The sequence below is a fragment of the Mytilus trossulus genome, unplaced genomic scaffold (genome assembly GCF_036588685.1).
Source record: "Mytilus trossulus isolate FHL-02 unplaced genomic scaffold, PNRI_Mtr1.1.1.hap1 h1tg000244l__unscaffolded, whole genome shotgun sequence".
Classification (NCBI taxonomy): Eukaryota; Metazoa; Mollusca; class Bivalvia; order Mytilida; family Mytilidae; genus Mytilus; species Mytilus trossulus.
The window spans coordinates 1,471,991-1,489,038 of record NW_026963317.1 but is presented as its reverse complement, the minus strand read 5'-3'; the positions used below and the strand labels follow the sequence as shown (position 1 = coordinate 1,489,038).

At 31.8% G+C, this 17,048-nt stretch overlaps 1 protein-coding gene across 1 annotated transcript; it reads left to right on the top strand.

Moving 5' to 3' along the window:
* The first annotated feature begins 6,466 nt into the window (after positions 1-6,466).
* On the top strand, positions 6,467-7,710 carry LOC134701480 (uncharacterized). Its single transcript, XM_063562633.1, has 2 exons — positions 6,467-6,720; positions 7,322-7,710. The coding sequence occupies exons 1-2, from the start codon at positions 6,540-6,542 to the stop codon at positions 7,693-7,695; spliced, it is 555 nt and encodes a 184-aa protein (XP_063418703.1). The 5' UTR covers positions 6,467-6,539; the 3' UTR covers positions 7,696-7,710.
* Positions 7,711-17,048: the final 9,338 nt, after the last annotated feature.

Below are 17,048 nucleotides of genomic sequence, written 5' to 3'. Positions count from 1 at the left end.
ACTTGTGCATCTAATATTGTACTATAAATTCAGTCCTGAAAAAGACCTATTTCCAATATCCGAAAATGTACAAAAAATGTATGGCATTCGATTTTCACACTGAATTTTAGAGAATTTGTGTCCAATTAGACGATGCAAAGGAATATATTTATAAGTTAATATATTTGATAATTTTTTGAGATTTTATATAGACTAGAATACACCCGCAAAATTCTCGGGCATTTAGCATGTTTAGATCGTGAATAATAGTATTTAATCTGTTGAGGGATGCAATTTGTAAAAGTTTTTATGACGGTAGAAATTCAGGAAAGTATCAAAAGTAATTTTTAGACCTCCTTCTTATTTTCAATATTCTTTTTTTTTTATATATGCTAGTTTTATTAATTTTTGCTTTTAACATTATACCATAAAAAGCATGCTATTTACCACCAATTTTAAGTTGAATATCTGGCACGACTATAACAGTGGCCGCCATGGATAATGGATTTGGAATTGATTAGGAGTAGAAAATAGATTTTATTGATAGTATATAGATGATCATAGTTTATTCGGAAATAATCTCGTCCCCACTATTTATGATAATATTGTGACTTTAATTCAAAACTGTACTTAATGGAATTTAAGATCTATGACCTCAATGTCCGTCCGACGACGGAAACAACATCCGGACCCCTTTATTTTCTTTTTACTTTCACAATAAACCAGCCAGAATAGTCATCAGAGAGGATAACAACTGTGACTATGCATGGTATCTATAGGACACAGAGGCATGGTGATTAATTTATTATGGAACGAAGAGAGGAGACACACAAAAAGGTATTCTCATTTAAAAGTATAGATTAATGAGTAACAGAAATTACCAACATCTTACCATAACAACCACTGACACCCGACCCTGCCGAAAAAGATATGCTATCAAAAGCAAACGACAAATAATATAGAAAAAGAGGGTTGAGGATTTCAAAGAAGATCAGGATCTGCTTACAATTCCTCAGCACTAAATTTTTAAAGGTAATCTGGTAGATCATGTTTTTTTTCTATGTTGTGTTGGAATACTGTTGTTTTTCTTTTTGTTTATATTCTGTATCTTGTCATGACATTCTCAGTTTTTTTTTCGGTTATCACTTTTGACTATCTTATAGTATAGACACATAATTTCCCAGGTTACACCATTTTAACTAGCTCTAATCTTTCTTCCTGTTTTGCCTGCGTATTAAAGACCGTCTGTGCTCAAAGTAAAATATATAGAAAAGAAAATAACATGCACAGCGCAGCTACAAACAAGTATTACCACTAGCTTGAACATAGACATGAAATAAAAAGCCCCACATAATTAAAATAATAGGGTAAATTTTAACGTGTTATTGTTGGAAGAGCTGTAGAAAATATTGATACAATTCAGAGACAACACTTCTTACCAGTTCCAAAATGAAATTTAACAATGATATATGGACAAATGTGTCTCTTTCACATATATTAGACTGCAAGAAGTTCAATTTACAGATTTAAAAAGTATGCTCGTGCATGTTCACACTATACATGCTTTATATACAGAAGTGTGCTCCTTACGCAGAAACTGCTCCAACAAGTTTATGAAAAGGAAAGAATAAAAAAACCCACCACGAATTGGTTGATCCATAAGTGGTTTACCATCATGTCGCCTGGTTTATTAGGTACCGATGGTGACCTATTTCCGAACATGATTATTTTTCTGAGCGTGAAATCACATTGTTAGAAAACGTGTTTATCCAGCGTCCATGTGTTTGGTTACGAAGTTTTATTTGTAATTCGGTTCGGACATTGTTTTGTGTTTTATCGTTTGAAGTTGTGATTCTATTTTTTTACATTTTCTATTTGCATGTTAAAGTCAAGATAATTAATCACCCAGCTTATTTGTATAATTTGATTTTAAAGCAATTATGAGCACAGGATGCACTTGTTTTACATAGTTGGGACTTGGAAAAAGGCCGATATAGTAAGAAAGCGTAGTTAATTGCACAATTATTAAATTTATTAATTAATTATAATAATTCGAATGGATAATATATTCACATTTATAAAAATAATATATTATTTTTTCATTTCAAGCTACGTTTACACAATCATACACAAAGAATGCGTGACGGTGTAAATTGCAATTTTTAATTTCTTTATGCATTACTTTTGTAATGATTACAAGCATATTGAATGCCAGACTGCATTTGAATATATAAACCAGTGGGTGTTATATGTAATGAATATTTTAAAGAATTACCCAGAGAGAATTTGATGTTGAATTATTTATAAATTGTTAATGACACGGATCTCCCACGTTTCGTATTTAAAATATTTTAGTGTGAGTTTATTTTGAATTCGAATGATTAAGTATGGTTCACAACATTGTTAGATGAGGTATGAACTGGTTAATTCTGTACGTTCAGATGCTGAGTATACAATGGTATAAAAATAAAGAAAATAAAAAATCGTCATACCTTCACTAAGTTGACTTTTGAAAATATGTTGAGATGAATTGGTTGGTATTTTTGTAGATACCCGTGTCTGCAACTATTCGCCATATTACTGGTGCGGCCATTCTTACATATAAAAGAAATATTTCTCACGGGACATCGGAACTAAAGGTTCAAACTATGAAAAGCAACTCAAGAGAACAGGTACAAATGCTGGATACGAAATTGGTTTGATCAAATTGAAATTTTGCATAGAGCAAAATTAATCTAGGGCACCAAATATTTAATTTTAATACAATCATACGTTTATCAGTAAATCATATGATATAGTTGTTTCCACGTTTAATGATATATATAAAACAAATAAACTAAAAGGCAAACAGAGTTCTCAGCCAGTCATAAGATAATTTTTAAACATTTTAGATCAATGGAAACGTCTGAAAATCAATTAAATTCAATATACCTTTTATTCGGATGATTCCTCAACAAAAGTTACAGCGACACCTAACGAGGAAGTTTCTTGAACCTTTATTTTGTAATGATTTAGGGCACTGTGACAGAAATCTGCAAACCCCAACTAAGTTTAAGTTTTTAATATTAGAAAAGTTAAGGGAGGGGGAAAAACCTTTCAGTAACAAGAAAACACTTAATTTCGTAGTTGCAGCACACAAATGCAATTATACAAATTGAATGCTTTTTTTTGTAAATGAATGTATGGTTGTAAAAGTGTTGATCGTGCGCACTTGTTTTTGTATAAATAATCACTATGTCAAATTATGAAAATAAACTATATACCATACACACGACACAAGAAACGAACCAATTGATCAGATCTTTTATTAGACATCAACCAAACGACAATAATAACCAGTAATATATTAAGGAGAGAGTACAAATTCCAACGATAGATAGCTGTGTATACAACATGTTCATAACTTAAACTTCCAAAACTATAAAATGTACGAATAAATTCATCAAGAATATTTGGCTGGGTTAACTAATTGTATACATATATGTTTATATATTTCAAAATCAGCTTTTCATAAAATTTTACACAGCATTTGAAAATGTTGGATGCTTCAAATAGCTCATTGTACTTACCCTTGAAGATTCAAGGGTTTCAATTTGTTATAAGTCTAGTGTCGGTTGTCGGTATTGGTGTGGACACTATTCAGCTAAATGGATTATTACAACTAACTACATAATCAGCAAATCTAAGAAGGTTAACAAAGTCACATATTAGGGTTCGGGGTCGTCCACCACTTATAGACCTTCATCTACGGCTAATGCAAAAGTTCGTTACTAATCTGTGTTAACTTCATGTATTGGAAAAGTTTATCATGTGTACACTGGTATAGAGAAATCTGGAGGATACACAGAGCTGATTTATATTGTTTCCTCTCATAGAAAAACGAAGCTACTAGCAGTCATCCCGATACAGCATCATGATGTGTATTCAGAAGCTGACTTCTTATATCGGTTTTGTACTGTTTATTTATCATTTTATTACTGGATATATCGTTTGATGGTAGCATCTTCTTAACAGCGTGGTACATTTTTTATATATAGTACGAATGAAGGTACTTTATGTTGGAGCTTTTAAAAGAAAATAACATGTACATCCCATTTACGAATGTAAAATTAAAACTATAAGAATTGTTGTCTGCAACATTCATAATCAAAGATAACAATTGTTTACAACTATTGACTCATTCATTACTTGGAAATTTGTGAATATGAGATACCAATGGTGGGAAATTGGAAAATCTATCTGAAAATGCCTGTACCAAGTCAGGAATATGACAGTTCTTGTCCATTCGTTTTTGATGCGTTTTGTTTTTTGATTTTGCGATGTGATTATGGACTTTCCAAATTGATTTTCCTCTGAGTTCAGTATTTTTGTGATTTTACTTTTTACACCGCCAACCATAACTTTTCAGAATATGCAGTTTATATAAGAGTCCTTTCTGTGCGTGTCGTTTTATTTTCTGCTCAAACAAATTATCCTCGGGAATAAAATAATGTGGACAAAGTTTTCAACGCAGTATATAAGTCTCTCGACACATCTCACAAAGCAATGTATTAGGTTTTCTGGTTGCCAAATTGGTGTTGGTAATTCTTCAGATACCCAGAACATAATTGTTTTTATGAAATAAGAGCAAAGTAAATCTTTGCAATTTCAGTCAACTTCTATCACGTCTTTCAAGAGAATTTTCAAAAGAGCATAGCAAAGAAATTGTGTATGTGCAAATGTATATATAAATGAAAGACGCGGAAAGAAAAACAAAATATAAGTAAAAAATGAAATACCAAAACTTGAACCCTGTTTCAGACAATTATCCGTTAAAAACTGATGATTATGCGTCACTATATGAAACTGACCGATTGATTGCTTCCGTGCTCCAGTGGCAAATATATCACACATATTTAGGACGAGACGAAAGTAGATTTGAAGTAAATCATTGATATATTATTAAGATAAAGAGTTTGCTAGCGGTAAAACGTATGCCGTACTAGAATAAAGTTGAATAAGATCAAAATCTTTTTCTCCAATTTGAATTATGGTATTCCGATGGATGTTTTCCCCCTATCCTATTATGGATCCGCTGATGTTATGAGAGCGTGTCTTATTAGGCAAGGTCTACATCAAGACCAACACCGTTTGTTTTTTTTGCTAAATTATAATTTGTTTTCTTATACATAAGTAAACATCAAATCGTCAGATATTTTCTACGTGTATGTCAGTGTATATTTATATACTACAATGTTTTCCGACTTCAATTTTGTATTTATTACAGTGTCATCTTTTGTTGTACATTGTTTACCAATTAAATGTCGTATTCATTTAAGGTAGATACATGGTATACCGCAATATTGGCTTGTACAATCACAGTACAAAATCGGTGTAGTTATTTGCCCAAGTCTGCAAATTTTGAGACAGATTTGTTATTTAATGATTAGACTGATTATTTATTTATATTACAGAAAAAAACATGATGATTTATTGTATTATCACAAATGTTTATCGGAATATCATTTTGTTTTGTTTTGTTTTAAAAATCAGTTTTTCCAATGAGTCATTTAAGGGCATATAACTCTTTTAGTAAAAACATTATACTGGACTAAAACATGTAATAAAACCTATCTTCTCACTATTTATCTCAAAATGCATAGATTTGTTTTTAGGCACACAAATGTGTTTTTTCATGATCAATCTAACAAATTAAGGCAATATTCAACGACTCATAGCTTGAAAAATAGCGCGGTGACCCACACTTTTTATTTTATATTTGAAAAAAACATAGTGAAATCTTCAGCGCAAAGCTAGTTGCATGATCAATTTTAGTTAACGCTGTATCTTATTTTTTCCAGGAAACCTGGTTTTTTTCATCCTTCTTAAGTTAAACCAAACTTTGAGTTTTCTATCCTGAATGACAAAATCTTGGAAAAGTTAGTTAAAGAATTAATTACAATTTGCCTTCTGATGCAATAATAAATCATTATGCATTTTTTCTCATTGTTCTCTACTGTATTAAAGATAATTTCAATGAAACGAAAACTTAAGTGAATATGGTCTATAATGATCTAGATAATATCTTTTATAATAGACTAAGACGACAAAGATATCTTTTAAGATTTGAGTTTTATATTTGTTAATATTGTGTATGAGTTTTTTGCCGATTCCCGCAGTGCCCTTTCTTTTGGTGAAAGAACCCGCCCTTTCCAGACGGCCATAGCAATTCCAATGGTTATTCCGTTTTGACATTGTTGAGACAACGTTAAATTACGGGAAACAATAGACGACGTTTACGTTTGTTATTACCTTCCCGGAAACTGTTGGATATACACTTAATGTCCGTAGAATCCCTGTTATTCTAGGAAAGAAGTGAAAGCAATGACACGCAACTGAAATTTGATGCATTACCTATAACATGTGTTGCCAAAGTATCACGAAAATTTCCATTCAATACCGTCAACGTATGTTGTTATAAAAGTAAAAGACATCACAAAAACAAGAAACAACTCTAACATTTCATAATGCATTTCATTAATAGTTGTTAACTATATTGAAAAGGAATTTTGGACTCGAAAATGTTGATGTTGATTTTCTATGGTGTACTGTGTTTCTGGTGTGTTGCTAATGGAGTTCGAGCCCCTGTGTATGCTGATGTTGATCTTGGTAAAGGCATTGGAGACGAACTTGCTGGCTTCCGAGAGAGCATTGCGTCAATGAAGTCTGATATTGAATCTTTAAAGTACAGAAAAAAGAAAGGTAAGTAAAATAAAGGGTACCTGTTGTGGAAAAAGAAATGCTTACCACTTTCTGAGCATCTGGAGAGTTGCTCTATTTGTACCTTTCAATAACTTACCTACGACTTTAAAATATATTAATTGATGCCTTGATATCATTGCAACTCTAGCAGAAAAGCCTTTTCATAACCCATCTAACATTGGTGTCAGTATTGTATTAAGTAGTTCCGGGAAATGGTGTACATCTAGTTTATTTCCACGTTCAAACAGTGAGAATAGATAGTTTGCCCCTGAAAAAATGTTTACAAAAGTATATGCATTATAGGTAAAAAAACATTTACCATTCCCATGATCGAATCTTGTCTTCCATTTCCTCGTTATATATAATAAAAACCACACATACTATTTCCTTTTTTGCATTGTTAAAATGCAATAAATCGTACAATCATATATGCATAGCAATTAAAAAATGAATACTGATATTAATACAAATAAACTCAGCATAGATACCAGGACTAAATTTAGTATAAACGACAGACAACTTATACATATAACTATCTACATCTTTGGGCTGAATAGAACAAAGTGCCGTGTCTCTTTTTATGATTAGTTGTTTCTTGTAGTTTCCATGGTAGCATGTATGAAGGGACCATTCGCGGCTAGGGGCGCTGGATCAGTGATACAGATACTTGACATAAAAACAATATATGGTATCACACCGTCATCTCAGTATAGAAACGGGATCTTTACTTGTAAGGATCGTGGCCTGTACATGGTATTTGCTACTGTTACTTCTGCTATCCACACTTCGTTCAAATTAATGAGAAATAAAACGTCAGTATCAAGGGGATATATTGGAGGTTATAGTGGACACTGGAGCTCTGGATCTTCTATAGCATTCGTACAATTGGACGAAAAAGACCAGATTTCAATACAAGCTGATAAACAAATGACGATCGGGGACCGTTCATGTTTTGGAGTGATAAAGATTGATTAAAAATCTATAACTTTACTGTTTTTGAGTTTATATTGTTTATCATTAATTATTAGTTTATTTTCTAATTGATTTACAGGTAGAAAATTCAATTCTTGAGTAGGAAAAAACACATAAAAACTCATCTCTAATTGGTTCAGTGGTTGCCCTTTGTTTCTGTGTAACATATTGTTTTTCGTTTATTATTTTGTACATAATTTAGGCCGCTATTTTCCCCGTTTGAATTCTGTTACATGTGTCATTTCGAGCCCTATTAAAGCTGACTATGCGGCATTAACTTTACTCTTTGTTGATGACCGTACAGTGACCTAAGTTCTATGTCATCTGGTTTCTTGTGGAGATTTGTTTCAATGACAAATTGACCACATAACTGTAAGAAATGTTTTCGCTTGTGTGATTCGTTTCAGAGTAAAGATTTCCAAATTGTTGATGCTTTGTGTATAATGTTTTACCTTGTAGCCATGTTTTGTATCAATATTGTTTTTTTTTTTATCTTTAGCTGTTGTATTATTCCTCGGTAGCAGAAATCCATGCTCATTTTGTCATTCCTTTCAATTTAATAAATATTGGCGAAAATATTCAACTAATGCTATGGTGTCCTCTTTTCACCAAAAAAAATGCAGCATTGAAATTTCGAGGAAGAATAACTGGTAAATTTTACATTCACTAACTGTTGATGTTGTGTTTCTGTTGTGTCGTAGTTCTCTTTTATATTATTTGATGTGTTTCCCTCAGTTTTAGTTTGTAACTCGGATCTGTTTTAATCAATCTATTTATGAATTCCGAACACCGGTTTACTACTGTTGCCTTTATTTACAAATTTGTGAACTGATTTCACATGATTGTGTCTCATCACGCTATCTATATATCAAGGGTTAACCGTTTGAATGGTTTTACACTAGTAATTTTGGGGCCCTTTATAGCTTATTGTTCGGTGTGAGCCAAGGCTCCGTGATGAAGGCCGTACTTTAACCTATAATGGATTACTTTTAAAATTGTTATTTGGATGGAGAGTTGTCTCATTAGCACTCACACCACATCTTCCTATATCTATTATGATAGTCATCTGTAACTCTTTTACCGGTTGTGAAGTTTTATCATTGGGTGTGGCTTCGCAGTGGATGATTCATGCATCGCAGGACACGTTTACCCTGCCGTGCCTCGTTTTTCTTAAGTTTTGTTTTTACCTTGATTTGTCAATGTACTAGATATGAGCATCGGTGAACTACTGTTCTCTTATTAGATAATGGCACTTGACGGTGCTCCATTTTATAGACCCAATTTGTCTAACTGTGTATTTATTATTGGAAAGTAAACTTTTAAAAACGATATTATGCGATAATTTCTTATCAAAACAATGTTTGGTTCAGTGTGCATAGAAATAACTAATGATAATAACTCTTTAAAAAGGCGCCATAGGCAAAATGTCGAGATAAGCTTTTGAAAGTCACTTGCATATTATAATAGAATATGGCCATTGACAAGCAACGTATGACAAACGAAGTTTTTCACTGTCACTCAATTACTATGAAGTTTCTATCCCAGGAATAATGCCGATTTACTAAACACAAATTAAACAGTAACATTATAATATGCGATGGAAATTGGTCCTTTAAATTAGTCCTATCAAAGGTTCCATGCTTATAATGTAATACGCCGGACGCGCGTTTTGTCTACATAAGAGTCATCAGTGATGTTCATATCAAAACATTTAAAAAACCAAACATATAAAGATTATGCACGGAAATCCAAAATTTTGTGAGAAAAAAACCTACATGAAAAATTGTAAGATAAAATGTAAAACCGAACTAGTTTTCTTGCTACACATCAAATAAGGAAAATTTACAACACTTTCTATAACAACATTATCTCCACTACTAGCTGAGTTATTTCTTAATTGTCAAAGTTAAAAACGAATCCAACACATATATGTTTTTTTTAAAGAAATATCAACCGTAAATATTGTAAAACAATTATTTGCTTTATATTTACATCAAAAGTCTAACACCTGATTAAAAAACTACTCTCAAAATTTGCACATTTTATTAAAGATTATTATTAGACAAACTGTTATATGCTACTTCAAAATCCATGATGAAAGTATATATCCAAGCCAAATGAAACATAAAAAATCAATAAGCAACTAAATTTCTAATGCATATATTATAAGGAATCATATTTAAAAAAAAAGCTTTCAAATGTCTGCTATAAACATGAACTTTGCGCCGTTATAGAACTTCAATTAAATCAAAAGACATGTTAAAATTCGGATGTATTCTTGTTGACAATGTGATTAATAAGATAAGAGGCAAAAGGTACCAAAAGGGACAACACCTTGGCGAAAAAAGAAAAAAAAGAACAGTCTAAAAAACAATGAAAAATCAAAAACTAATGAAAACGAACCCCACCAAAAATCCGGGTTGATATCAGGTGCTTATTACGGGTAAACAGATCATCCTCTTTATGTGACAGAAGGTCACAAATTTTTTACATATTACTTCAACACGAAAACACGTTGTCAACTTTATGCGAGACGAAACTGCTATATGCAATTAAATCCCATTGTATTATATATTGTGAATGCTCTTTGTATCTAAACTTCATAAAAGAAAGCTCTCACTTAATAATAAAGGATTGTTACACATAACCTTGATATCATGCTGATATCTACCATAAAATGTAACTTCTTATTTAGTAACTTACTTCACTTAATCTATCAAATTGCTTATATCATCCACATTTGACAAGTGTTCCTAGTAGATATGTGTCGTCTGTTAAATCAAACAAAAACTAACAAGAACCTGACACGTAAAGTTGACAAATCACTTGTATGTTATGACCTTTGTGTATTACCAACAGTTCACATAAATACTGATTTATTTTGTAAATTGCTGTCTTATCCTTACTATATATTATGATGATTAAACCTTGAACCCAATTTGACACTGTTAACATTAACCTTCAAGTGTCGAGATTTAACAAATGTCACGTTCAGATCATGAAATAATAAAACTACCAGTTGATGGCATGAAAATTTGTGACGTTATCCAATCAAAATGAACGTTACAACGACGATGCATTAGAATTTTGTTCATGACTGCTATCGATTCCGAAAACATGTGTCAAGGAAATAAGCCGTACGCTTATGAACACAGTAAAATATTTTGCATGTGTAAAAAAACCACCTGAGACTTTTTTAATGTCATGTTTAGAATATGTTTAATACAGCAAGGCGAAAGAAACCAAAGTGTAATCTCAACCCTATAAGTCTAAAATAAACTGATAAGCTCATGGTAAAAAGTAAAACAAAAAAGTAAAAAAATACTCCGACGAAAATTTAAAAGAAAGTTCATACCAAATGACAAATATAAAAGATTAAACACACTAAACAAATGGAAAATTAATGTCATATTCCTGACTTTGTACAGCCATTTCCTGCTGTAGACATTAGTGGACCAAATCTGTTTTTTTAACTATGTAATCCTTGAACTTCGACCAAAATACAACAAATAGGTAAAACACATGATAGAAAATAAAGATTTGTTTATATAAATTCCACCATAAACAACCGAGAATGATCATATGTGCTCCAAAAGCTATTTATTAAATTCAATGTCAGTTAGTGCATACAAGCATAAAATTTGATAGTATGCCATCTCAATACTTTATCTAATCTTAAGAAATCATAAAGTTTCAAATGTTTGTTATGCTACCGATTAAGACGAATCTTCTTTTCAATAAAACAAAATGACAGGTTTAATTTTGTTTGAAAATACTTACTGATTGATTACGGCAAAACATGAACTGTCTATGACACTCTTGAAACAAACAAATTGATTTTTGAACTCAACAATGTTGCATCGATCTTAATTGATTCTAGAAGTCAAAAGGAATTAGAGCATACAATAAATGACTGACATCAAAATAATTTACTGTCTGTTTTTCTGGTCTTTAAATTCTAATTATGTTTGTTATTGTCCTTGCATTACATATTGTTTTTCCATTTACGATGTTGTTGTATGACATCTGCGATGAAGTAAATCACTTGTTTTTGAGTCTGTGAAGTCATGATTTCACATAAATAAGGCTGCTTTCTTTGACTAGCTGTGATACAATTTTTTTGGTTTGTTTATATTTCTGATTTGTTATTCTATTTCTTTGATTTATGTTTTTATCTCACTGGAATTTTCGTTGTGTGTTACTTTGTGAATTATTCATAAATAGGATAAGGCCACTTTTCGAGATTCAAAATAGTTACATGTATAACTGAACTCAGAGGAAAATCAATACGGAAAGTCCATAATCACATGGCAAAATCAAATAACAAAACGCATCAAAAACAAATAAACAAGAACTGTCACATTCCTGACTTGGTACAGGTATTTTCAAATGTAGAAAATGGTGGATTAAACCTGGTTCTATAGCGCTAACCCTCTTTCTTTAATAACCGCTCATCAAATTCCGTTTTATTTACATGATGCGTTAAATAAACAGTCACAATTAATAAAATAGTCAAAATACATAAGATCCTTGAAATATAATTTGTGCCTTACATTTCAATGTGCTTCTCTTATTTAGGAAACTTTATTGGAGGCTGTCTTGTGTCATCACTTAAAACTTTTTTTTTTTGAAAGACAGACAAAACAATAAAAAAACAACCACCAAAACATTAAAAGACAATAAACATTCCAAAAAGACAAATAACCTTCCACAAAACTTCAGGTGTTTGGAGACAGAAAAGTACACGTCTTTTATCTTAATCTGTTTTATGATAACAATAAGACATAAGGTTCAGCTGTGACGTTCATATCAAAATAGTTTTAAAGTATTTAGAATAATTTATATTTTGAATAGAATTTTCGAAGATGATATCGGATATCTTCATCATGTCATAACTGCAATATCCTTCCGTTTTCACGAATGAAACCTACTGAATTAGACTATTTACCGGATTGTAGTACAATAAGCAACACAACGGGTGCCACATGTAGATCAGGATCTGCTTACCCTTCCGGAGCACCTGAGATCACTTCCTGTTTTGGTGGAGTTCGTGTTTCTTAGTCTTTAGTTTTCTATGTTGTGTCTTGCAAACTATTTGTCTGTTTGTTTTTTTATTTTTAGCCATGACGTTGTCAGTTTATTTTCAATCTATGAGTTTCACTGTCCCGCTGGTATCTTTTGTTCCTCCTTTTAAAAAGATTTGATACACAAATCATTGCAGAAACTATTCTTTAAATACTGTTTACAGAAGAAAAACAAATATTGAGGTGCAGTCGGATTTTGGGACGGGTCATATTTTCGTGGCAACTGATATTTTGTTGAAGATTGACAATAAATTTTCAGTTGCAATCATTTGTTAAATGTTACAGTTTACTTAAAATGGTAACAAGGCCGTCAATATCATAATTCTTATACTGCAATGGCAATACTGTGCAATGTAGCGTAATACTTTATTCTCTAAATACAAGTTCACAGAAAAACATACAATATAAATACAGATAAAATAGCTGAGGTAAACAGTACGATATTGTAAAAGTACAAAATTATGATGGCATATATGTTATGAACATGTTTAACCAAAGGTTACCTTTTAATGACATATTTGTACTCTTTTGATGACTTATGTGGACTCTTACTGCCAACTTATGTATTTCCCTGTATAGAATGACAAGCGACAGTTTACATTTATCAAATTCCCAAAAGATACTGGTCGTTTGGAAAACTAACACAATCAAACCCAACCCGTTAATGCATAAAGCAAAGTTTAATTAAGACGTTTGTTTTATTACCCTGGCTAACGAGGTATCTGTTTACTGAATGGTGTTGTGAATTGCAATCAAACCTTAAGAATCAATCCCAGAAGTTAATCTAGAAACGCATATACCACTGCTAGTATTTACCTTTAAATGCTACTGGAGACTACAAAGAGGTCATCTGTAGAAAATACCCATAGTACAAAAATTATGTTTTGTTCATTAGTCACGAATGATTATCATACACAATGCATCTTATCTGTCTTATCCTACTTATAAGGCGTGTTTCCTTATTTTACTTCAAAACAAAATGTCAGTACTAACAGCTTGCAAAGGTACCACCAAGCTTACAATCTGATACGCCAGACTCGCGTTTCGACTACATAAAACTCATTAATGAAGCTTATATCAAAATAGTTGCAGAGCTAAATAGGTAAAAACCTAAAGATCATTGAGGACCCAGAGGATGTGCCCAAGACAACTAAGGTAATTTATGCCTTTGACAAAAAAATCCTTATTATTTCAAAAGATTCATTCTTCTGCAAACATTAAATCTAAAAAAGTGACCATATAAATGACATATTGACATCCGAATACCAAACATTGACAACCCGAATGCCTTTTTCGCAGGAGTCGGAACCGTAGTTTCCAAAAATACGTTAGATTATAAAAAAAAATAAATACAAAGAACAGTTGCATAGATTTCTAAACAGTAAATAGATCAGACAAAGATGAAAAAAGTATTCAGTGGACGTCGGGTCCTACAAAAGATCAGCTTGCAATGATGCAATGGACTGACAGTCCCCAATCCACACTTTTAGTTAAACTGGAATATAGTTATGAGATTACACATAGATAAATATCGCAAACGTTGCAGCATGAAATGATAAGAAATGGTAATAATCACTCTTAACTAAATTCATCACTAAAGCAATTGTATTTTTTGTAGTTTTCTTATTACCATTGTTTTGTAAGTTTTTTCACGCTATCTCGATGTTTTCAATCGGGTTCAGTTGAATGTGTGATTTCAAAAATCATATGGAAAACATGCGCCATATATGACTGAGGATATGATTGTAGCCACATTCTTGTAATAATATCCTTGCTTAGATTGGTAATCTTAATTATTATAGACTTAATCTGATAATGAACTACGTACTCGTCAAGAGAACATACTTTTGACAAGATTGTACGATGGTTTTGAGTTAATTAGTTTTTAATTTTTAGGTTTCAGTGAATTGTTGTTTTTCTTTTTCCATGGTATTGTCGTTTTGTTTGACTGTAGATGTTTTTCTCCTCTTGTATCAATTTTTTTTTTAATTTGTTCCTAACAACCCCCTAATACATCGTATAGCTTTGGGCGCAGTTCATGTTGTGGACAATTTATGTATTAAAGGTTTATCGACTTTAAAAAAATGTTTTATACTATCACTGCCTTATATTTTGACTCCCGTGGTTTCTGACTTTTTTCAGACATATATGTCCACCGATAAAATGATTGCTATTGTAAAACGATATCTATGATGTTAATAACTTAACAATCAGAGCTGCGACATTCGAATAATAGTTTTATTTCTGTTTAAAATTTTCCAGCTGATAAATTTCACATTTGTTCCATAACTTTGAGATTTGAAATTACTAGCGAAAGAAAACTTCACTGACTTAGAAATATCGATAGGTCATTTCTCTTTGAAATTAGTATGTCATTCATAATTCTTTAATAGTACTCTTAAATATTCATCGGATGATTATCAATTTGACAGAACAGCCTATAAGTGTTATAGGCTATAAATATCACTGATTATGGAAAACCAGGATTTCTCAATAAAAGTAAACATACAACACATCCAGACTAGCGCACTGCAAACAAAGCGAAAACAATAATTAAGATTATTTACAGATACTTGCAAAATAATATCATTGTCCTGAACATGCACTTTGTAGGGCGTTGATGCTTTACCTGATCAAAAGTTTAATCACAAATACAATACAGATTTTTAGTGATTTCTGTTCACCTCTTTCATCTCTGTTTCAATGGATTTTAAACATTTAAAAGCATTATTGGGTATTGATAACGTAACTGAGTTAAGCAAATACAAGTTGGATTTAACATGTTTGATTTGAAAATATTAAGTGCACAATTAATTGTCTATTGTCAAGACAATCAGTAATTTAATAAACAGGCTTTTCGTGCAGAATAACAACAAAATGCTGATGTTTGGTTGATAAAATCTTAATGAATGTACCAGGTTATACATGATATAGTTATATCATATTCTAATGCAATTATTTTGTAACAATTGTTCTGATTGGATGACAGCAAGCGTAAAATTCTCTATCTCCTTGTCTGTAACTAAGGAAGCCGACATTTTGTATTTCTGAATACATTGACATGTTATTTGTACAATAATTAACAAAAAACTCATTTGTTGCGCCTAAAAATCTTCTTTTTATCGAATTTTATTACATTCTGAAGCGGCACAGAAGCCAGAAAACGCCCGGTGTTTATGTTTGACGCCGGAAACATACCTATGACGTCACCTAGTGAAGGGACCAAAGAAGATAACATTTTTTGGCGGAATTTTCTTTTATGAAGATTTTACACTGAAGTAATGATTGAAATTTCATTTTAAACTTGTTTTGCATTAGAATAGATATAACTGTATTGTATTTGAAGCTTTTCGGACGTCCATCGGTAGTTTTACTGTCGCAAATACCCGTTTACCTGTCTCCGCTCCGCGTCGCCAGGTAAACTAAATTTGCGACAGTAAAACTACCGATGGACGTCCTACAAGCTTCAAATACAATATAGTTATCTCTTAATTTGAATGTTGTCATCCTTTTACAGCTTATCATTTGCTATTACAAACGGTAGACTTATATGAAAACGAGAAAATAAAACTCATGTTAAGTCCTAATCGACAAGCGTCACAAGTCAAGGTACATCTGCAAAAACTTCGGAGCACCTGGATTTCCCTCCAAATGGTTGAATAGGTCAAGCTCCGGTTTTTTTTTAGATTTGTGTAAACTATTGTTTATTTATTACCTTAAGCTCCAACTTCATGATCATACTTCATTGATTTTTAATCAGCCTTCCTACATATTTTCACTGCAAAAGTCATACCATAGCCATTGGCATCATTATTATGTGTGTGAGATAATTTCGTAACTGCTTCCCATTTAATCCTTTTGATCACAATCACAATTAACTCAAAATCGGCTTTTACCACAGGGTACCACTACGATTGTTCCATAACAAATGTCGGATTACACGATGAATTCATCCATCCAGAGCACCTATTATCACTTCCAGTTTTGATTTCGCTTTAGTATACAACATTTACTTTGGTGTCAAGTATTCAATGGACTTTTTTTCATACTTCATAATCGGTCCTGTTGGGTAATAACGATCCATTTCCAGAAAAAAAGGCAGCTGAATAATTCGTATTACTAGTTTTCATAATTCATGATGATACCAGAACACACATAATATATGTCTTAAAACAGATTGTAATGACAAAGAAACTGAATTGCTACTTTTCTTTGGTATCTGATATCCGGTTTCGGAAAAAAAAAGATACCATTCAACGCATATGTCAAATA